Genomic DNA, 23,685 nt, shown 5'->3' with positions numbered 1-23,685 from the left:
CATCTATGAAGTTATTAATGTACACTATAGTTCGTTTTTTTTAGCATTAGAAATAAGGTAAACAATCTTGATGTGTCTTTTGATTGAAAAACACATTTTAAAAATAAGATACGGCAGATATGTAACAATTATGAACCTAAAACGATTATTTATATTCTTCTGCTTTCATAAGTAATAGTTTTTGATTTTTAAAAAGAGTTATTCAATTAAAAGACATGTCACGATCGCTTACCTTCTTGCAAGTTCTTTCTAATGCTAAAAAACCGAACTATAGAAGAAACTACGAACATCTTCCGAAAAATAGTGACAATCATATCTACAACACAAGAAACAAAGATAAACTTGCTGTGCGCCGCTTACCACTTGCTAAGGCTCGAAAATCATTTATTAGTTAAGCAGTAACAACTACAACAAAATTCCTAATCATAATCATATAATAGATTTGCCAGATTAATTTAAGAAAATTGTCAAATATATATTAATAGAAAAATCATACTATAAAGTGTCAGCTTATTTGGATGAAAAAGATATATGGGATAATTGTATTTGCTAATTGCTAACAAGGTTGATACCTACTTAAGTTTTAAACCCAATGGTTTAGGTATATTTCAGATAGCTTATGCCCGCGACTTCGTCTGCGTGGAATTAGTACCAGCAGCTAGAGTAAGAACAGCGCCTGGATAAAATCTAACAGCAATTCGAGCATAATATGTTTAATTGTTTACACCAATTAACAGGCAATTCATTAAATTTTCTCATTTCCACCCCCCTTTTCACCCTGTTTAGGGATGACTTCTGACATAAAAACTATCAGCGGTTTAAGCGTGAAGAGGTAACAGACAGACAGACAGACACACTTTCGCATTAACGTAATAACGCCTACACATTGCAGATAGCGTGCCGCGTTTTAATATAACTTGCCAACTTTGGAACTATCTCTATTTAATCGTGGCCGTAAACTAAGGCCTTTTGGGTATGTCGAAAAAACTTACTTGCAGATGATTGACAAAATATATTGCCTATAGTTTTTTTTTAAAGCGGTGCGATAGTGTGTTATCACTTTAATGGCTGAATGCCACGATGCTTTGTCACACATATCTGTGAAATGAAAATTTAAAAAAAAATTACTTCCCGGCCTAGGCCTTAAATTTTGTATGAAATGCCTTTACAGTTCTCTGGAGTTGCTCCGCCCTAAACGTGATACTTCGAAGCCTGATATAACGCCCGGAGTGACGACATTTCATTGCATGTTTGAGAAAATTCATTTATTTTATTTTATTACACACATGCCTAGTAAATGTTATTTTTTCTATTAAGTACTTGTAGATATTAGTTAAGATTTATTTTATTGTAAATTATTTTTGGAATATAACATTTCTTACATTTCACAATGCCGAACAATGAGTAATAAGCAATAAGCATTCTATGCCCACGAGTCCCCCAACAGTCAAATTAATGACCACACCAAGAAAATAATCCAAAAAATAGCCACAAACATCAAAGACTTATGCAGCAAATAGGCCACAGGGGCACTTTTACATGTCAAGCATTCAATGCCCACGAGCCCAACAGTAAAATTAATGACCACACCAAGAAAAGAATACAAAAAATAGCCACAAACATCAAAGACTTGCACCGAATAGGCCACAGGGGCACTTTTACATGTCAAATTATTACAAGCAATAAAAATAACCAAATTTACATAAAACTATTACAAATATGGAATCAACGAAACAGTAGATACTTTATTAGAGATGTATACAGTCTCTAAATGTCGAAAACACAGCAAGACAAAGCAGAACAATGAATAAATTAGCATTTCTGAAAACCCACGACCATGCCGTCAAAAAGCTGCCATACAATCGAAATTGCTTTTCCAAGAAGACATCTAACACCGTGACGATGGTAACGACTCCTGGCCTGGTGGTACCGTTTGAGCGGGGCCAGGCTTCGGGGCCGCGTGGAAGGCGACCGGTAGCTTAACTGGCGTGTGTGGCGTGGTGCTTCGGATTTCTGCAATAACCACGCGTTATATGCCCGTTATTACAATTTTTCACAACAAAACAATTTTTTGACCACCGCCATGTACCGTGGACGATTCGTTCGAACGAAATTCATATTTTTTCTCAAACATGCAATGAAATATTGATGTTATGTTCCTTATAATAGGCTGCGAAGTATGACGTTTCAGGTGCGGCTAGGACAAAAGGTCGTTAATGGAATTTCATACACATCTTGCAGGCCTAGGCCGGCAAAGTCCTCTTTTTTAATTTTCATTTCACAGATATTTGTGACACAGCATCGTGGCATTCATCCATAAAAAAAAACTAGGGGCAGTATTTGCTTTATGGTTCGTAATGACACTCTGCCACTACGCCTATAAAAAAAAAACAAAAAACAATGTTTGCTATAATTTGCAGTTTTATTTGTATAAAATCAACATGAACTTAATAAATAATACATTCTACAAATTTATAATTTTAAATTATAAATTTAACTACACAAATAAAAACATTTAAAATATTTCATCTAAACGTTAGCGGTAAAAAGGTCTACTCAAACACGCGTAGTTATATTTTTTAAATTGTTATGGAGGTAAAGTTGAAAAATATTCATTCTGTTTTATTGGATTTATGGTGCGTTGTTGATTTTTTGACTTTAATATGAGTTCCGACGAAATAATGAAATTAATATTAATTGTAATCGTAGGCCTTGGAATTGGCAGCGTAAGCAGAATTGATTGTAATAACTTGCTGCCTCTGCCGCCAAGTCAAAGACGAAGTATGTATATGGTTGCTTATCGCAATTTTATTATTTGAGAAACTAAGAAAAATGGCTTACAGTTTATTAGAAACAGTTTTGTGGCATATTTTAAATGAATGTAACTACAAATTCGTCAACACTGTGGAAATTATACTTATTTACTCCGTGCATAAAGCAACGATGTATGTGAAACATGATATCAACATGAAAGACTATGTAAACTTATGTGACGAAAACGACAGTCAGACGGATACAAGGCGAAAAAATCAAAGATACATGAAAATATACGGGTAGTAAAAATACACGACTCGTGTAAAACATACGCGTGATAATGATATAGGTATGTGTTGGTTATATTTTGGGTGTACTTTACTTTTTTATATAAATAAAATTTGGGTTTCGTGGATTTGTTATTTTATTTATTTCATTGCATGTTTGAGAAAAGCACTATACATACCTTGGCGGGAAATGGGGTTGCCCGCGCTCAGACCTATCCGAACTCGCTTCGCTCGGCCGTCTATATGTCTTCGGCCGGCAACCCCTGTCGTCCCGGCCTCTGTAGTAATGTACTATTCTTGCTTTCAAAGTTGGAACACTAGAACGATTAGATTCTATTTAAAAATTTATGTGTAATATATTTATAGCTGCCAGTCCGTAGGAAAAAAGGTCGAGTAGTTTTTTTTTTGTAAGTATGTATCAAATCAAGTACAGGGCTATAAATAACCGCGAAAATCGAAGTTCGCAAATTGCGGGCATTTTTCTCTGTCACTCTAATTACGCCTTCATTAGAGTAAAAGAGAAAGATCCCCGCAATTTGCGAATTTCGGTTTTCGCGGTAGCCCCTCAGCTTGGCCTAAATGAGTAGAAATTAAAAAGTGGCAACACTGTCCTGTCGTCCCTTTAAACCAATATATAGAAAACGGGACGACACTACAGTGTGGCCAGTTTTTAATTGCTACTCTTTTTGCCAAGTTGTATGTATGGACTTGGCGGTGTTGCCCATAGCTAACGTCAAGTAAAAGAGTAGGAAAGGAGGTATATTCGGAATTTTGAAAAAGTTGAGTATAGTTGGTCAAACCAATTTGTCAGTCAGTAAGAACCAGGAAAACTATACACATCCTTTTCTTTTGGGTGCTAGTACTAGTGTAAGACAAAGATAGTATGATTCGCTCTGTCTATGTTTGAAATGGGACAGTCCTTTGACAAACATAGTTGAGAACGTGAAAATCGTGAAATAAATTATGGGCGCTTTTACAACGCGCGTTAAAAAAGCGTTTGAATGACACAAATCTTCGAGTAACACCGGCTTCCGACACATCGGAAATGGATAACCGTGTATGTATTCACACGACAGCGGTGGCGCTTTTTATCAAGCCTTGTTGGATTTTCGACCTTGGTCGTTAAGTCGAATTTAGAGTATTTTAGAGTGTGGACAGATTCAAGCGCTTTTTTAACGCGCGTTGAAAAAGCTGTCGTGCGAATGGGGGCTAACCATAGAGGTATAATAATATAGAGATGACACGGGGGAGCGGCCAAACGACCGAACGAAATGCACTTATGGAAATTTCAGTAGGGGTAGCAGAGAAAGCAGTATTATTGTTTGTCCTTGTCACAGTCTCACTTTTTGTTTGTTCCCCACCAAAAATTTAGTATGGTTTATGGTGGGCAACAAATAACCCGACCGAATTACGTAGATTGTTTTTGGTATGTTGTCAGGAATGTTAATAGTTATTTGTACAACAAGAGATCAAAGTTTGATATTTCTTCGAGTGCTTATTTTGAGTCCCGTGCAAGCGAAAGATTCTATAATAGATTCACGAGCGTAGCGAGTGAATCTAATTTAGAATCTTGAGCGTAGTAAGGGATTCAAAAGCGCACGAGATGTAAATAACTTTGATCTCGTGTAAGTAGTACACAAAATTTTTCACCCTAAGCAGTGAGAACATACCTAGAGGGACAGAGATAATAGAACCCAAAGTATATCGAACTTGTATTAGACCCCGCATGTTGAAATGACATTTGACTATAAAGGTCACTTGAATGTCATTTTGAGTGAGACAAAATGACTCTGTGAGCAAAATCGCATTTTGCTCACTGTTTTTAAGAAGCAAAGTACCCTTGTTCGAGCTGCTGAGGTGAAAAAAGTGTTTTAATATTGTCGCTTTGAATGAATGAAAATCTTTATTTCAGGCAGCTAATGGCCCATACATAAATACCTTAAAACTAGCATACATATTATATAAAAATATATTTTATAACTAAACTTTAAAAAACTAAACACTACATATCACATTATGGCTGCTATGCAGGGCCGGATTAAGCATGTCGGGGCCCCTAGGCAGTGCGAGGCTCGGGGCCCCCTACAGTCAATTCTGCACACAGCATATTCAGTACAGGGAAATAAGTTTGCGTTTTTAATTTCAATCTTCAGGCGTCGGCCGAGCCGATCCAAATCGAACTATGTCTTTTTCGCTCTTACTGCGTGGATATAAAGCTTTAGGTATTCTATCGGTTTTTGCCGATTCCGCGTCGCGTCAAGTGTGGAGAGAGCCCTTTAGGCTTAAGGCCTATTCCCAATAGAATACCAAAGATGTGAGCTTCAGCGCCACTTTCCTATCTACCTCTAATGGCTAATTTTAAGCGAGGCTAAAGGCTAAGGTCAACTAGTGCCGCAAAGTTGATATTCTCAATAGTTAATATTTTGCGAGGCTGAACAGTGATTGTCCGACCATAAAACCTAACGCCAAGCCACATGATTAGAATCAACCTAATAATAAATAATTTCCATATGTTAAAATTACAATTGTGATTTGTGTGTTACGAGTGTTATTTTAAACATCAAAACTGCTATGAAATTATGACGTATAAATAACACTTGCACTGCGTACGCTATCAAAATAATTGCAGACTTTTCTTGGTCTAACTCTATTTATTCATCAGTCAAGCTAACATGTAGATGATACCTACAGGGTCAACTAAAGAAGCAAAAATAAACGCGAGCGCAGCGAGCGCGAAATTTTTTATTAACAATATCGCAAATTGTGAAAGCGTGTTAAAAGGCCGGGTATCGATCTTCATCTGGGCCTAAAAGTCCGAAGTGCCCCAGTGAGGCAAGCTTTCATGCGAAGTCAAAGCCGTGCTTCATCAGGCTTCAGGATAAATAGTTGAGCACAAACACGAACCAATGTCCATTGTATTAAAAAGCGAGACCGCAGGCCGAGCTTGGCGCAGCGAGGCCAAAGGCTTAGCTGAAGTAGACGAGATGTGGAAACAAACCAATGGTAAATTGAGGTAAAAAGTGAGTCTGAAGGTCGAGCATTCCTATGAAAAACTGGGGACACGTTCGTCTTCTTTCTTTTTCTTGGTTTTAATCAATATTCCTCGTGATTCTGAGTCGAAATAACCCAAAACTTGTTGGTTGTTCGAAAAAAGTGAACCATTTTTATCCTGAAAACCCCTATTATTACAACTTTAGGTACAACAGATACGCAGAATACGCCCCGTAAACTGTAACGTATTGCTTCAATTTTATTACAGTATTTCATTAATTTAAAGAATGGATCGAAAAAAATCAATAACAAAGCATACTCATTATTATAAGAATAAAAAATTTACTCATGAATTTTGAGATTTTGACCCTATGCAACAAAATATTATTTGGTGCGCGCTGAGCCGCCGGGGCCCCCTAGCCGAGGCGGGGCCCCTAGGCAGTTGCCCACTTTGACTTAGGGTTAATCCGGCCCTGCTGCTATGCATTACGCAACCCCGCAGTGTCAGGGAGCCGGCCGCGGAACCGCCGAAACTTGACACCCTTCGGCCAAAACTCCTCCTTGGTGATGGTCGCTGGATGGCTTTGCGTATGTTTTGTCCCTCACGGAGGCACGCGTATAGCACGCGCTTATCTATGTAATACTAGGTCTATGCCTTGACAAATAAAACAACTGTATCTACTCTTATCTATATTTATTTGTATTTCACATCCACAGTCACGTTCGAAACCTCTTACGAAGAATATTTACAAAAAAACTCAACCTTACATTATTTTAATAGGTACATTTTTAATTTTAAACGACTCAGAAAGACGATAAAGGAATATCTACTCTATATCCATAAGACATAGACTGAAATTCCTTGCGAATATTGTTGGTTTTTTTTTTTAAACACTAACACATTTACTGCCGTTTTCGTAGCGCTACGCTCGTAGCTGATCCCAGCGTTTTCCCGCTTTGTATAGGAAAGCGACTACTAACAGAACCCGGCACTCAATGTGTCAGTTTTAAGTTCCAAAGATCGAGGAATAGGAAACGGTTCTAACAGTTCTATTCAAACTACGTATTCAATTTGTACTACATGAAAACTGATAGAGTGAGACCAAGCTAAGCACCGAATTCGATAGGCCAGACTGTGCAAGTGTTATTCCAACGCAAATTTCTATGAAATTGTAACGTTTAATAACACTTGCATAGTCTGTGCTGTCAGGCGTGGGTCACTCCAATTTTAGTGTCTAGCCATATTAGTTGCCGCGCACCGCTACGGAACCACAGAATAAGTAATAGTATTATCATACAAAACGGCCACGCACCGCCCCGCCCCGACTCGCATTACCTCGCCCCGCGACTGGCCGCGACATGAATCTGGCGGACTTCTGGCGTCCTCTCAGTAAAGCGACTTACCCACACGTGTACAGACGTGCCGCGCACACATATAAACGCAAATGATTTTTGATGTATGGCGTGTCCGCCCTGTGACGGAACGGGGACGCCTGCTCGCGCTTGTCACATTTGTCGTAATAGATGCGTTTTGCTAGAGAGTGAATCTTCTGTACCTAGTACTATTATTTATTCTGTGGTTCTGAATCAAAATCGCTTCCAAATTAGCTTGATTTAACTCTATTATATTTGCTATAATAGCTATAGTATGTATACTAGAACTCTGTCCTGGGGCCTTACCAAGATGTCCTTTAGCGATTCAGTTAAGGTCCTAAACTGAATCGCTAAACGGAGTTATATAAGTCGCATAGCTCCGTGCTTTAGCGATTCAGGCGGCCTAGCCAAGGTGACATTCGCTATCGCTTCGCCAGCGAATCGCTTTGGGTCTCTCTATCATTCTTCCATATTAGTGTGACAGTGACAGTTGCATTTAGCGATTGGCATGTTGTCTACGGGGCCAGTTTAGGCAGGGGTGCGAAACTCCTGACTTCGGCAAAACTCGGCTCCGCTCGGCTCAGCATTGCTCCGAGCAATTATTAGGGTTGGCACCACTTGACTTCCCTGTGCGTGCGCGACCACAGATAAGATATTATACTTGAATTTTGACAACCCTAATTAGCCGAAAGGGATAGTGCCATGTATTAGAAAGGGATAGCATGATTCGAACCTGAACCGCTGTCAAACTTCGGTTTTGTAGGAAGTTTCCTTTCTGTACGGTAGTATACTATTATCAAAAAGAATAGATAGTATAGAGGGGTCCTGTCATTGTAAATTTTGTAGTCACTGTAAATTTACTGCCATCTATCGACACACGACTAAAACTCAAAATGAAAACGTATAAAGTCATCAAAAAATGTATATATATGGATAAATAATTTTATAATTTTTATATCATTTTGATCCATGTTCATTCACTGATATCTATGTGTTAAAATTGTTAAATATGAAACGGTGTCGTCACGCCATCTAGCCGAGGATAGGCTAAAGGTGTGTGCGCCACCTATTCGAGAATGACTTTTACTTGAATTCCGAGGCACGTTTTTTCCTTAGACTTTATTCGTCTTATACGAAGTTACATATGTCTTTGCTATTATTTATTCTGTGGTTTAGGTCCTAAACAGAATCGCAATAAGGACATCATGGCAAGGCCCCTGTTTCTATATAATACGTACAGTTGAAGACATCTATCAACTATTTTAACACTACTGACAGTTTAAATAGCAAAATAGATTTTTTTTTCACAAAAATATATAAGATATCGAATATAATTGACGATAATACAAGCGGAACGTGAATTTTGGCGATTTTTATATAATTAATGGCAAGATATATTTTTATTTCATGCAAATACCACATACAAATTTTTTTTTTCGTGCCGCTATATCCTCTAGCCGCCCATACGTCAAACCTTGCCAAGGAAAATGAAATTTTATTTTGTCAACACAAAGTTCAAATTAGAATGGAACAGGAGACCTTTTTATAGGTCTCTGGGCTAGAGGATATTAGAAAACAAGCGTATGATTCGCTTGGGAGTAAGCTAGTACCGTAGCCTACATAAGATCAAAGTTTAACGTTATTGGCATGAATGTTTTTAAATTACATTGTACACGGTATTTGTAAACGTACAAATTATTAATTAATTGAAAAACACGCGCTACATTTGCAAATAGTAAACGATAGTCCTAGGGGCTATTCATAAATTACGTCATTTCAAATTAGGGGGGGGGGGGGGGCTTGGACATCGGATGATGGTAGCATGACTTAGGAGGAAACGGGATCATTCGAAGCATGATTTTGAAGGGGGGGTAAAAAAATCGTCAAAAATCGATGACGTAATTTATGGACAGCGCCCTATCACTCAATACACTCATCTTTTTTTTAATTATTGAGTGTAATGCAAATCAGTAGCCGTACCATGAGTTGACCCTTGACGTTTACGTTAGCGATTGCGTGAACTGGATCGCAGTCCATCTCGCTCGCATTGGTGTTGGTGCGATCGAATTCACGCAAACGCTAGAGTAAATGTAAAACGCCAACTCGTGGTAGCCGTGCTGGACGCTTAACATTTTCTTGGTTGATCTGATTTATACTACTTAGAGATTATTTGGACCGTGAAAAGTCTGGAGCGATTTTGATAGCCCACGCAGTGCAAGTGTCATTTTAAACGTCAAACTTCTATGAAATTAAGACGTATAAATAACACTTACACTGCGTGGGCTATCAAATCCACTCCAGACTTTTATTGGTGCGATTCTACTTGACAATGACAACTTGATTTGAAATCGATTTGGCGACATTTTTAAACTACAATCGTTCTCTCTAATACAGCTGAATTAGAACTATTTATTACCATTTGACAGTCCATTACACTACAAGTACGATACAAGTGCGGAAAAGAGGAAATTCGAAACGAGTGGCGATAAATTAAAGCACGACCGAAGCATGAGTTGCGAATTACCTATACGCACGTGTATCGTACAACGTTTTACAGTACATATCGTCGGGTGACACGCAAAAGTCACTAACTAACACCATTGAAATTATTGGACAATAAACCGTGTTACAAGTGTAATAAAGTGCATTGTTACTTTAATTTTTTGATAGTACTTAGTGACTTTTGCTTGTCACCCGACGATATGGCCCTTAAAATTTTTGACATACGCACAAAAAGTGCTATTTTACGCACTAATGCGCGAAAATAGGACCATATGTACTGTAAAATAAGTTTCTACATTAATTTAGCGCATGAAAATATAGTAAAACATCAATTACAAGTAACCTTTTTCCAGGCCGTACCAATCTAGTGTCATTCTATGGAACTTGCTAACTATGTAAACAAACCGCCATATTAAAATTTTCTCTAAATGTCAATTTACTAGTAACTTTTGTTTACATAGTTAGCAAGTTTCATAGAATGACACTTTACAAGGTTTTCTCAAAAAATGCAAATATATTCCAATTAATCCAGCTTTTATGATTCATTTGAAGATAAGTCACATTTCCCGAAAGTGCAATCTAATTTGAACCTTGAATCGGAATGATAAAGTTGAAATTTTATTGGCGCGTATATGGTTGCCTGGAAAAGGGTTAATACATAAATTACAATTTTTTTTATAACCATCCAGCCATTCTCATCTTTGGCACTGACATATTTCTATTATAAGTTTGTTTCCCAAAACACTTGATTTTTTTTACTTAAGTATAAGTATATCAATTTGAATTAATTACCAGCCTCTTTTAAGAATTGGGGAACACGGACAATCAATGAAATGAATCGACTTTGAAAATATTCACGAAAAAAACGATAGTTTAGAAAACGCGTTTTTTTAACTGTGTGCTCCAACTACTAACATTACGAAGTTTTTTTTTATATAACACTTTCGTTTTTGCTTGGTCACCACAGACAAGACATCATCCAGACTGAGCATAGTAACGCTACCCCCTCTGCCACAATATACGGTAGTTATACTCGATTTTTGAGTCGTCTTTGTGTGACGCCCGTGTCTTTGAACGGACCAATCACGGCACGGGACCCTCTCACCTCGTTCCCCGCACCGCTGTGTTTTTGGCAGCATCGGTTTCATGAAATAATTGCTCTAAGCTCCGTCTAGAGGACTCCTAGTCTATGTTGGTCACTATTCTTTTGAGAAGAATGGCAGTGTAAATATGCTAAAAATAACACTTTAAACTCTCGCGTTTTGTACACATATTTAATTACACAAACGGGTCTACCGCGATATAATTTCATTGTTTTAACAAACAAAATTCAAATATAATTCAATAAACAATGAAAACAATGAAATTATATCGCGGTAGACCCGTTTGTGTAATTAAATATGCTAAAAATAATTTCAAAACGTGCTTTTATTTAAAATGCTTTGCAAGACCAGCATGCACTTATCCGAAAAAAGATAGAATAACGAAAATATACCTTTTTAGTAAAAAATATACTAATAAAAGTCATAACATTGATGTCTTGATTGTCCGTGACCCCTATTTAATTATAAATTATACATAATATGCGAAAAAATAATACGTAAAGAATATCAATAAAACAAGAAACTATTTTCGAATTTCTGTGATATTATCATTACATTTGTACCAAATGGGTAACTTGTCTATAAGACACCTTAAATAGTTATTTACGATACAAGTGCGGAAAAGAGGAAATTCGAATTTCCTCTTTCCGCACGAATTACCTATTCGCGCGTGTATCGTACGACGTTTTACAGTACATATGGCCCTTTAACCTTTTGAACGCCAAACGGCGCATCCATTTGCCGTGCCACTGACGCCACGGGGGTCAAATTTAGTTTTGTGAATAAATAATGCCAACCTAAAAGTGGGGTGTTTTTCAGTAGATTTTCATCAAAAAACAATCGACGTCAAATGCCGTCTTTGGCGTCGTTGTCACGATTTTGCGTTGACGTCAATTGCCGTCTGTGGCGTTCAAAAGGTTAAACTTTTGACATCGCACGAAAAGTGCTATTTTACGCACTAGTGCGGGAAAATAGGACTATATGTACTGTAAAATAACTTTAAATCAGTGTTTCTTACAGTGTTTCATTTATAGCGTAAATGCGCGATACTTTGTTACAATCAGCACCATGACAACATCAAAAACAACCAGCAGCCGTACCACGAGTTGACACTTGACGTTTACGTTAGCGACTTGCGTAAACTCGATCGCAGCCCATTTCGATCGCATTGATTAGTGCGGTAGAGACGGCATGCGAACGAATTCACGCAAACGCTAGAGTAAATGTAAAACGCCAACTCGTGGTAGCCGTGCAGTTATTTGGACTGCAGTGTGAATATATCAATTGGTGCCGTGACCAGCATTTGATAGTTTAACGATTTAAAAATCAGGAATGGCTTATCTTTTTTGGTATCTTTTTTCATATTATTGCTAAGCACTGGGCCAATTTGTATATTCCCATTTTAACAAACCTTATCAAAGTTAGATTGTAAAGGACCCAACAGTAGCCGTACCACGAGTTGACACTTGACGTTTACGTTAGCGACTTGCGTAAACTCGATCGCAGTCGAATTCACGCAAACGCTAGAGTAAATGTGGCGCCAACTCGTGGTAGCCCTGCAGATCCAATGCCAATGCAACAAAAGTTAACTCATATTATTGCATATTATCACTCGATCGCTGTCTATGTACCAAATAAAAATACACATATGTAGAACAGTCAGCATCAAATCATCACGATACAAGCAAAAGTCACTAATTACTAAAAACATTTAAACAAAAATCGACCTTCTCTCAGTACTAATATGGTTCACTATGGCTATGAACTTGTGGTGGTAATTAGTGAGTTTTGCTTGTCACCTGACGAAATAACAGCGGATAAGGCCAAAGACATCGGAACACACGGACACAGGTGTTCAGAATTACCTTGACACGCTCTTATTCTCTTAACAATAAAGTCGCGTCAATATCATTTTGAACACCTCGCCCGCTTAGCAACTGCTGCTGACTGTCCATAAAGGAAGGACCCCCTCATTATATACTTCTACTTAACTTTTGTTTAAATGTTACCCAAGATTTACTATAGATAAAATGTCTTTAATCGGTTAACGTAACATTTAACGTATAAGTTTATCGTCACACATTAATTTTACGTTTCACTTTGAATATCATCTCGCTTTCGACAGTAGAATACTGCAAATTTCACAAACCAAAATTGATCATAACAGTCATTTTTGCTGATGCAATTTCTTAGCGTGACAACCCTAATCATTTGCACGAAGATATAGTTATAGGCCATGAACTATAGGGGGCAGCATAGGAGCCGTCAGATTTTTGGCGCGAGGCGTAACTGTGTCGTTTATGCTTCCGATGTAGCCCACAAGATAGCAGAACCTACTACGCACAAGGAAACGTACCGACGAGAACGGTAGATGGTAGCACTTGCTTTGGCAATGTACATGTGCACATACTCGTATGTTTCCGATTCAGGCCACAAGATGGCAGACCCTCCAACGCGCACGGTCCCTATATCACTCGAACAATATTCAGGGCTGCCATTCACCAGATTACCTGCAAGCGACATGGGTCACTGACATTTTTAGGGGCGTCCCAAGACCACTATGATGTTGTGATGTTCACATCAGTGCCCTGATCATCAAAAGCTTGTGACTTGTAATACAAGTGGAAGTCCTTTTCTAACAAAAACTGTCAAAAAGTGACATCCGCTTGTATTACAAGTTACAAGCTTTTGATAAACTGGGGCCAGTCCTTAGGGGTGGCAACCACATTTTGCAGACAATAATTATCTGTGCTATCAATCGTTCGAGTCCTTAAAACGCAGTTTTACAACACTTTCAACCGCCGTTTATTGATCGACCCCTATAGAGTTCGTTTAACAACCGCTTTAGAAGCCCGGTGGCTGTCTTCCTGATGATCGCTAGTACTTTTTGCGCTATCTAGCGTGATAATTCATATCACTTTGCTGTTTTTAAAGATGTCACATGTTCACAACAGTATTACACAGTTTATTCATAGAGCACAGGACCACTTTGGGATCAATCTTCTCACTGATTAACTGATTGCGCCGTCTAGCTTCTGATTCTGGTGTCACTTCAGTTTTTAAAGTCACTGTTCACAATATTTTTATTTATTGATCTCCCCCTTTAGAGCTCGCTCGAGGACCGCTTTGGAAGCGATCTCGACGGTGACCGTCTTGCTGATGGTCGCTAGCTGGTCGTCTTGTGCGGCATCCGTTGGTTCGGTGAGAATCCGGAGAGAGGAGATCTTGGCCTTCTGATAGGCCGTTACCGTGTTCATGCCGAGGAATCTGAAAATAAGGGATATTTTAATTTATAGTACTAATCTGTGGAATTTTAAAAACTAAACACATATTTAAACAATCAGTTTCAAAAGTAGTGTATCATACTATGCATCAAAAGTATCTATTGCTCTCTCATAAAGGAGATATATCTTTTTATAAAAAAGAGATTTTGTCAATTACCTACTGGCCACCGTTTAATAACGGGCCACCTTATACAAGGCGTGGCTCACTCCGCGATTTCATCGCGTCGCAACAAGTAACTAAAAGTACATCCGCCCCACACCAACTTTGGTGGCTAGCCATAGACCGCGCGTGGCGCTTGCGCCACCTAGCGGTCTTATCTGTCGTAATCGTAACAGACGCGTTTTGCTAGAGAGTGAATTTTCTATACTATACTATCAATAAATTCTATTCACCTTTAAACAGAATTAATTTTAGTATAAGGTGGGCAGTTATTGGAGGGTGGGCAGTTATTGAAACCTTATACTAAAATTAATTCTGTTTATAGGTGAATATAATTCATTTTTAGTTTAGGGTGGCCAGTTATTAACCGGTGGCCAGTTATTAACCGGTGGCCAGTAATAGACGATTTACCCTATGTTTTTATATATAGAACAATTAAACTATTTCCAAAAATTTAACGCGATCTGTCGAGATGCATTTTTATTTTAAAAAGTATTCGAAGGTGGCAGATATTTCGGTGCATTGTTTGATACGCTATATTCGTTGTTTGGTAGCCTTCAGACATATAGATCACACATACCTCACAGCCACGTAGCACACAAGCGAGGCTGCGCCGGCGGCCAGCACCCTCACTACTGGGGATGTGGACAGCTGCACCGCGACCCAGGCGGCGGCGCCGGCGCCGCACATGCACGCCACGCACAGCGCCGTGCGCACCCAGTGCACCACCGTGAAACCGCGCTCCCACTCCACCCTGTAAATAAATACATTATTATTATGAATAAGAACAATTTATTTACATAAAACATATAGAATAATTCGCCAGTAACTGGCCACCGGCCAATAACTGGCCACCCTAAACTAAAAATGAATTCTATTCACCTATAAGACAGAATTCATTTTAGTATACCATAAGGTTTCAATAACCGGCCAGCCTTCTATAACTAGCCACCTTATACTAAAAATAATCATGTTTATAGGTGAATAGAATTCATCTTTAGTGTAGGGTGGCCAATTACTAACAAGTGGCCAGTTACGGGCAAATTACTCTGTACAGTGGTACTGCTAAACTAAATTAATAACTAGGTTAAATTAATAACTAGGTTAGGTCACATTATCACGAGTGACCTAAAGGACGACAGTGATATAGAGAGGGAGCGTAGGGCGTTGGCTGTTCGGGGGAATATGCTGGCTCGCAGGTTCGCGCATTGTACAGGGGAAGTAAAAAGAACCTTGTTCAAGTCCTTCTGTCAATCGTTTTACACCAGCGGCCTGTGGGTTAGTTACACTCAGAGAGCACTCAACGCCTTACGAGTCCTCTATAATAACATGTTTAGGGTCCTGATGGGACTCCCTAGATTCTGCAGCGCATCTGGAATGTTCGCTGACGCCCACGTAGAGGACTTCCACGCCGTAATGCGCAAAAAGATAGTGTCTATTAGAAGCAGAATCCAGGGTAGTCCCAACAGCATTCTAAATATGTTAGCGGATAGGCCAGACAGTCTTTTGCAAAGACACTGGATGTCCGCACTAATAAACCCCCATATTGGGGATGTTTATTATATAAACTAACCCAGTACTGCACATAAAAAAATAAAATTTTGAAAATTTTGTTGTTCTAAATGTGAACTTTAATAGCTGTCAATAGAGTTGAATATTATATCCGCCATAAATGGCTTCGTGTGCGGTAAGGGGTTAAATAAAATACCTGTATAATTTTAGTATAAGTACCTATGTAAGTACAATTAACCTAGTTTATAAGTAGCAGATTAACAAATGTGGACTGTATTTGTCTGAATAAAGAAATTATTTATTTATTATTATTTATTAAATCTAAATTAGGCCCTTGAGGCATTGTCCCAAGGATGCTGGCGACATTTCCTCGCTGTATCGCAATACTGATACGTTGTGCGAGGAAGCCGCCAGGTCTTCGGTCACCAGTTACGTCAACCAGACGCTTCGCGATTTCTGCAAACAACTTGTGCGCGCTGGGACCCCATGGACCTAGAGTTTCAACTCCTAATGAAACAAAATGGTCCTCTCTACCGAGGCTCTTATTTTATTATTATTATTTGTTGTTTAACCCCTTTAAGCAATATAGTCCAAACCAGGAAATACCCATAATAATAACAATTTGTACTTAACGAATAAACTGTATTTTATACAATCGCTGAAGCGCTGGTGGCCTAGCGGTAAGAGCGTGCAGCGTGAGCGTGAGCAAAATACATCAACGGACTTTTTATTAATTAAATAGTAGCGCGTTATGTCTTTTGTTCTATCATTTGGCGTATCACACTTGATTGGTCGAATTCATTTCACTTGACTAAAGCGTTTCGTAATAAGATATTATAGTTGAGTCGGGAGCCCATAGAGAAAAGTATGCGATTACAGTTTACCACAACCACAAGTCGACGAGTAGAATAAAACCGGACAAGTGCGAGTAGGACTCGACCACCGAGGGTTCCGTACTTTTCTAGTTGTTATAGCGGCAACAGAAATACATCATCTGTGAAATTTTCAACTGTCTAGCTATCACGGTTCATGAGATACAGCCTGCTGACAGACAGACAGACGGATAGTGGAGTCTTATAGGGTCCCGTTTTTACCCTTTAGGTACGGAACCCTAATTATTAAACCTTGAACATACCTGCTGGTCTCCTGGACGATGTAGGGCGTGTTGCACACCTTGCATTTCAAGCCGTCAGGTGTCTTGACACTCTGCAAAAGAAATACACCGTGTTTTTTATAACTCTTGATTTCCAGGGTACCTAAAGTCAGACCAAGTTAACTCAAAACGGACTTTGCAATGACAGAATGTGGAAGTATGACACTTCCACACTTTAGTGCAGGTGCAGAGTTAGCTTAGATGGATACAATATTTGTATACTCAATTCAGATAACAAATTGTCATGATTTTGATGTCATGGTCAAATGACCTTTACGATTATCTTCGTGACTGGGGGGGGGTACCTCTCCCAGCCACCGGCTGAGGCAACGTCGCCGGTGCAGCGGCAGGGGTGGATGAGGGGCTCGGGCCAGGAGCTGTCGTAGCAAATCCAGTAGTGGGGGGGTGAGGGGGTTTACCTCTACTAGCCACCGGCTGAGGCAGTCGTGGTGCACGGCGGACACGTCGCCGGTGCAGCGGCAGGGGTGGATGAGGGGCTCGGGCCGGGAGCTGTCGTAGCAAATCCAGCAGTGGGGGGGGGGGGGGGGGGGGTGTTACCTCTGCTACCCATCGGCTGAGGCACTCGTGGTGCACGGCGGACACGTCGCCGGTGCAGCGGCAGGGGTGGATGAGGGGCTCGGGCCGGGAGCTGTCGTAGCAAATCCAGCAGTGGGGGGGTGAGGGGGTTTACCTCTACTAGCCACCGGCTGAGGCAGTCGTGGTGCACGGCGGACACGTCGCCGGTGCAGCGGCAGGGGTGGATGAGGGGCTCGGGCCGGGAGCTGTCGTAGCAAATCCAGCAGTGGGGGGGGGGGGGTGAGGGGGGTGTTACTAGGGCTTGCATTCCGGAATTCCGGAATTTCGAAATTCCGGAATCTCGGACAAATTTTCCGATATTACAATTCCGGAATTGAGACCACTGAATATCGAAAATTCCGGAATTGGATTTAATGGATTTAATTTATTAGATTTTAATACGTATACTACTGAACATTTCCAAGAAAACTACACTATGCTGGTGTTATTAGCCGTCAATGATAAAAGTCTGAAGTCTAGCAGCATGCATTAACATGCCCCGTTAACGTAACCATATTTTTTTTTACTTTTGATACTTGCTTAAGTAAAGCCATATATTTTATTTGCCCAGAATCCTACCAACGCGAAACTTTTGATTTAAAATTTATAAACATTTGGATATTTTATTCTCAATTCAGAAAGAAGTCTCCTCGATGGAATTTTCGGATCCTGTAGAAGCTTATATTCTGAATTAGGAATTTAGGAACTCGTAAGGAAAAACAAAACTCAAAAAGCCTAATCTCAATAAGGCTTGCGTTTTTGGCACTAGTCGGCAATGCATAAAGGTAATATGTATCTATAGCTGAATACCTACTTTAACGCATAGAAAACAAACTTTACTCAGAAACGAGTAATCGTCATAACACAATAAATGACCTTACCGAGATCGGAACCCCGGGACCTTCATCTTCATAAACAGGGCCACTTCCTACTAGGCCACGAAGCCGTTATATTTAGACATTATATAAAATTGGGCATGTAACCGATTTCTAGCATCCGTAGTTTCCCCAATAAATACACCGTATCATTGAAGTGAATAAAAGTGACAACAATACAAATACAAATACTCTTTATTGCACACCTCATACCAGTGACCATAGTAATAAGGTGCAAAGACGGCACTATACTCAATTTATTGATATTTTTCGATTAATAATAATTCAGATTAAATTCCTCTAAAACAATACTTTCTTTAATAAACGTAAAGTATCAGTATTTCATATTTTTTGTTGTTTTTGATAAAAAAAATATAATAAACCCTAATTCCGGAACCAGTTCCGGAATTCCGGAATTGGGACCCAATATCGAAAATCAGTTCCGGAATTGGAAACCGTCCGATATTGCAAACCCTAGGTGTTACCTCTGCTAGCCATCGGCTGAGGCACTCGTGGTGCACGGCGGACACGTCGCCGGTGCAGCGGCAGGGGTGGATGAGGGGCTCGGGCCGGGAGCTGTCGTAGCAAATCCAGCAGTGGGGGGGGGGGGGGTGAGGGGGGTGTTACCTCTGCTAGCCACCGGCTGAGGCACTCGTGGTGCACGGCGGACACCAGTGGCGTGCACTTCATAAAGGCAAAAAGGCACTGCCTACCCTACTATAATTCCGATGTCTATCCTCTTAAACTACTTCATTTAATTTATACTTGATCGTACTATCAGTAATCGATATAACTTAAAACATTCTAAAAATTAATAAGCGCTCCATCTACCGGTTAAGCTTTGTCATCAAGTCATCATCTATAATAATTCTACGCGACGAAGTTTACACCACGCGGCACTAGCGCCGCTACGTGCCTTGCACGGCAAAGACAGAAAACATTTCCGTCTAAATCTTTCTATGTGTGCCTTCGTCGTTACGCGGTTACAGTGTAGTGGGCCTTCCTATAAGTACGAGCACACAATTATACAAGTAACGCACACATTTAGACGCAATAGGCAGTGTCTTTCGTACCAAACCTAAACGAATGACGCCCGAAAGTTTCCGAATAGTTCCGATGTTTATGTGACTATTTTAAAAAGTAGCATTTGCTATGGTAATTTAGTGCAAATACGAGACTATTTTTTTATTCGTTTACAGTATTTGGTTAAGTTTATTTTCATTTTTTATTCGGTCGCCATTGTTTGTTTGTTTTGGTGAGTTTATGAGATAACAGTTAACAGTTGCCGGAAATTATAAAGTGCGATTAGTGAAAAAATGGATAATTTAACTGTGAAAGTTGTGGTGGGTGTGTGTGTGTGCAAACTATTAAAAATGATGCGTTTTCGAAGCTTTCGTTTAGCCAAAAAAAGAAGTAAGTAATTGAAAAGACTTGACAACAAAATGAAAACCATCACGCAATTTTTTTGGTGAGTTAGTAGCTCTCATTTTTTAAGGATCCGTATCCAAAGGGTAAAACGGGACTCTATTACTAAGACTCTGCTGTCCTTCCGTCCGTCCGTCTGTCATCAGGCTGTATCTCACGAACCGTGATAGCTAGACAGTTGAAATTTTCACAGATGTATTTCTGTTGCCGCTATAACAACAAACACTAAAAACAGAATAAAATAAAGATTTAAGTGGGGCTCCCATACAACAAACGTGATTTTTGACCGAAGTTAAGCAACGTAGGGCGGGGTCAGTACTTGGATGGGTGACCGTTTTTTTTTGCCTTTTTTTGCATTATGGTACGGAACCCTTCGTGCGCGAGTCCGACTCGCACTTGCCCGGTTTTCTGATATAATTTTGCCTACCCAGTCCCAAATCTCTGTGCACGCGACTGGCGGACACGTCGCCGGTGCAGCGGCAGGGGTGGATGAGGGGCTCGGGCCGGGAGCTGTCGTAGCAAATCCAGCAGTGGGGGGGTGAGGGGGGTGTTACCTCTGCTAGCCACCGGCTGAGGCAGTCGTGGTGCACGGCGGACACGTCGCCGGTGCAGCGGCAGGGGTGGATGAGGGGCTCCGGTCGGGAGCTGTCGTAGCAAATCCAGCAGTCGCGCGCGGAACCGACGCTGCCCACCAGCGAGTCTGTCTCGACGTCTGACTGCTGTGAATGAGAAAGAAGTTATTATGATTTTGTGTCTCATCGTAGTAGTATCAGTGCAGGCGTCATTAGAAACGAAGGAATTTGTACATTGTTAATTTGTTTTTAGCAGTTAAAAGAAACTTATTAAAAAATAAAATTAATGGTAACGTTTTAAAATAACTCAGTTATTAGGTTAAAATTACTTTCTAGTGGTATATATATACCTATAGTCTGTACCTTTAGGTATTTAAATAAAAGTAAACAAACAATTTGTACATTTTCGGGTAGTTATAACATTTATTGGTTAACCAACCAAATACAAAACCGCCTGAATCTGTCACTGTACGACCTGACTTTAACCTACATTATTTGATCGTGTAATGTTTTGATCTACCCTCAAATGGCTTAAGGAGCCATTTGAGTGTAGATTTTGTTTACTTTTATTTAAATACCTAAATATACAGAGTATACTTATAAAACCCCTTAAAAGTTATATTTTCGTATAAGAATCGACTCTTAATAGTGTTTCCAGATTTAAAGCATTTTAATTTGCATCATTTGAGATCTAGTAACAGACCTTAACTTCATTTAACTATATTATATTAATTACGTTAGGTCTAAGAGCCCTAACACACTAGCGATTTGCAAGCGAGTTGAAAGCGAGGCGACCTCGCCTCACTTTCAACTCGCTCGCCAATTTACGCACCTAATGTTTTTGCTTTGACAAAATTAGTTTAAATATCAGTTTCCCTAATACATCACAAGAAACAACATGAAAAGTTAAGAACCACCGGCCTAACGTTCCGAAACTCACCAAACTCCTCCAAGGCAACGGCAACACCTCACAGCGACGATGCAACAACGAAGTTAGCAACACTCTGCATAACGCCCAACGCCAGTAGCCAATCACGTACGAGATCAGCCGCGCCTTCTGTCGCCATGACAGCTCGCTGATATGCGCGCTTATTATCCACTGAGGAGACATTTTGAGGTTAGACTAAGACAAAATGGCCGCGGTGCATTACAAAATGGCGGTGCCTTACAAAAAGGCGATGCCTTACAAAAAGGCGATGCCTTACAAAATGGCGGTGCCTTACAAAATGGCCGTGCCTTTGTAACTTCCAATACCAATGATGACTGTAGAAAAGATTAATACAACTGGGAAAAAAATCATCGTTTAAATACAATTTTTTAAACGTAAAACATACTATCTCAAAAAACAGCATGGAGTCGTTTTAAAACATAAAAACTTTATGGCTTTTCTATGATTAGTTGATAAGAAATTTATGCCATTATCGGATGAATTTCTTTAGGTAAAAACAAAGTTTGATGGATGTAATTTTGAACTGTTTAAGAACGATATAGTAGTCAATAGATACAAATCAATCATTGAAATAAATAAAACATTGATATAGCGGCTTGATTTAGACAAAACCTCAAACAAGAACAGAAAGCATTTTGAGCTGAAGACTTCGACGACCCAAAAGCGAAAACGAACGGACCTTTTACGTACATAAAAAAACGGACGAACCCTTTCACCGACATTCGAAAAAACGGACGTACATACTAACCTTTCACCTAAAAAAACATTAAAAAACAAAACACGTCTGGGTGGTGTCCAGATACTCCAAATTGGAGACAATAAAGGCAGACAACAACAAAAAGAACAGACCTTTAGTTCAATGTAAGAGTCAACAAATTACTTAAGTATGTTAAAAAACTAATTCTTTGAAAGAAAGCCAAGTTCATGGAGTGCAAATGACATACTTGTTTTTTCAATGAATGAACAAATATTATTTTTACTATATTCACTGGCCTAACTTATTTCCGAAAAAAGGAAATAGTAAATAAAATAGTGCCATTCACTACACAGTCACTTATTTAAATGGATGTGAAAATTGCCGTATTATGATTTATGACTAAATTACTCAACCAACCCGTTAGGATTAACGGTCTCTGAATCAACTATTGTATAAACACTTACCGTTGGTGGTAATAATATTTTGAATATTACAATATTATGTATGTCTAGAGTACGCAGACATTATGAAGAAATAAACATTACAATCATATTTTACATTAGTTATCAGTAGGAATAATTCGTCATATTAAATATTTGTATAACTTAACAACGCTAAACAGTTGTACGAATGATAATAGATCCGCTCAGATGCTCAAAATTATCTGAACATGGTCGACTATATTTAGAGACTTGTGCAGATATGTGTAGGCAACTTGGCCGTTACGATATATCTGAAAGCGACGTACACACTAAAATCTCAATAAACTTCGCGTTACAATCAGGCAACTATAAAAATTTGGTCAAAACAGTAACTCTGTACACCGTGCGATACTTTTTTCCAACCATAAGGTTATCTTCCCCTTTTCTCTGAAAACTACAGTTACCTAACGATTAGATATTTGCTTGGTTTTTTTATTTAACATTCAGGGCAATTCGAGTTATTGTTAATATGATACTGATCTGTCAATGTCAAAAGTGACATTTCTTCAACCAGAATCGTCACTTTTGACGCTGACAGGTCAGTACCTTTTTTGAAACAGATCTAATATGTAAAACTCGGATTGGAACAAATCGGAACAAACTGTTGTCACGATAACAATTTTGACAACGTTATTTAGAACATAATAAAAATAACACATCCCGATAACATTTCACCAAGACCTTTCACCCTAAACAGTGCAAGCGTTGACAGATCTTGTCAACAGAAGATAACAGTATTGACAGTAAACAGCCGTATTCATACGCGCCAAATGAACGATTATTTATCACTTTAATGCTATCAGCCAGGTCAGTGCGATATTTCCTGTTAGTTAGTTAGTTTTGCAGTTAAGAGAATTATTGCCTTGACCAAGATAATCTCGATTGAAGACATTCTGCCCACTTTATATATGTCGTTGCTTCATGTTTTCTTCACGCATACTTTATGCAAATTATGTACGTAGGTACAGTTAGCAGCAGAAGTTACTATG

At 39.2% G+C, this 23,685-nt stretch overlaps 1 protein-coding gene across 6 annotated transcripts in view; it reads right to left on the bottom strand.

The window, feature by feature from the left end:
- Positions 1–6,705: 6,705 nt before the first annotated feature.
- Positions 6,706–23,685, bottom strand: part of LOC134800721 (uncharacterized) — a 94,489-nt gene continuing 77,509 nt past the window's right edge. For 5 of the 6 annotated variants that reach the window (XM_063773237.1, XM_063773238.1, XM_063773241.1 and 2 more), the window contains 5 exons: positions 20,551–20,715; positions 17,103–17,173; positions 15,036–15,209; positions 11,331–14,278; positions 6,706–11,160 (listed from right to left, as the gene is read on the bottom strand). In XM_063773237.1, coding sequence (XP_063629307.1) covers positions 14,095–14,278; positions 15,036–15,209; positions 17,103–17,173; positions 20,551–20,715 — 594 coding nt within the window. In that variant the 3' untranslated portion in view covers positions 6,706–11,160; positions 11,331–14,094. The remainder of the gene's footprint in view (positions 11,161–11,330; positions 14,279–15,035; positions 15,210–17,102; positions 17,174–20,550; positions 20,716–23,685) is intronic. The other variant, XM_063773239.1, reaches the window with a different exon arrangement.

The sequence above is a fragment of the Cydia splendana genome, chromosome 20, assembly GCF_910591565.1.
Source record: "Cydia splendana chromosome 20, ilCydSple1.2, whole genome shotgun sequence".
In the NCBI taxonomy this organism is placed as follows: Eukaryota; Metazoa; Arthropoda; class Insecta; order Lepidoptera; family Tortricidae; genus Cydia; species Cydia splendana.
Note: the sequence above shows the minus strand (reverse complement) of the source record. Positions and strands in the feature narration are given on the sequence as shown.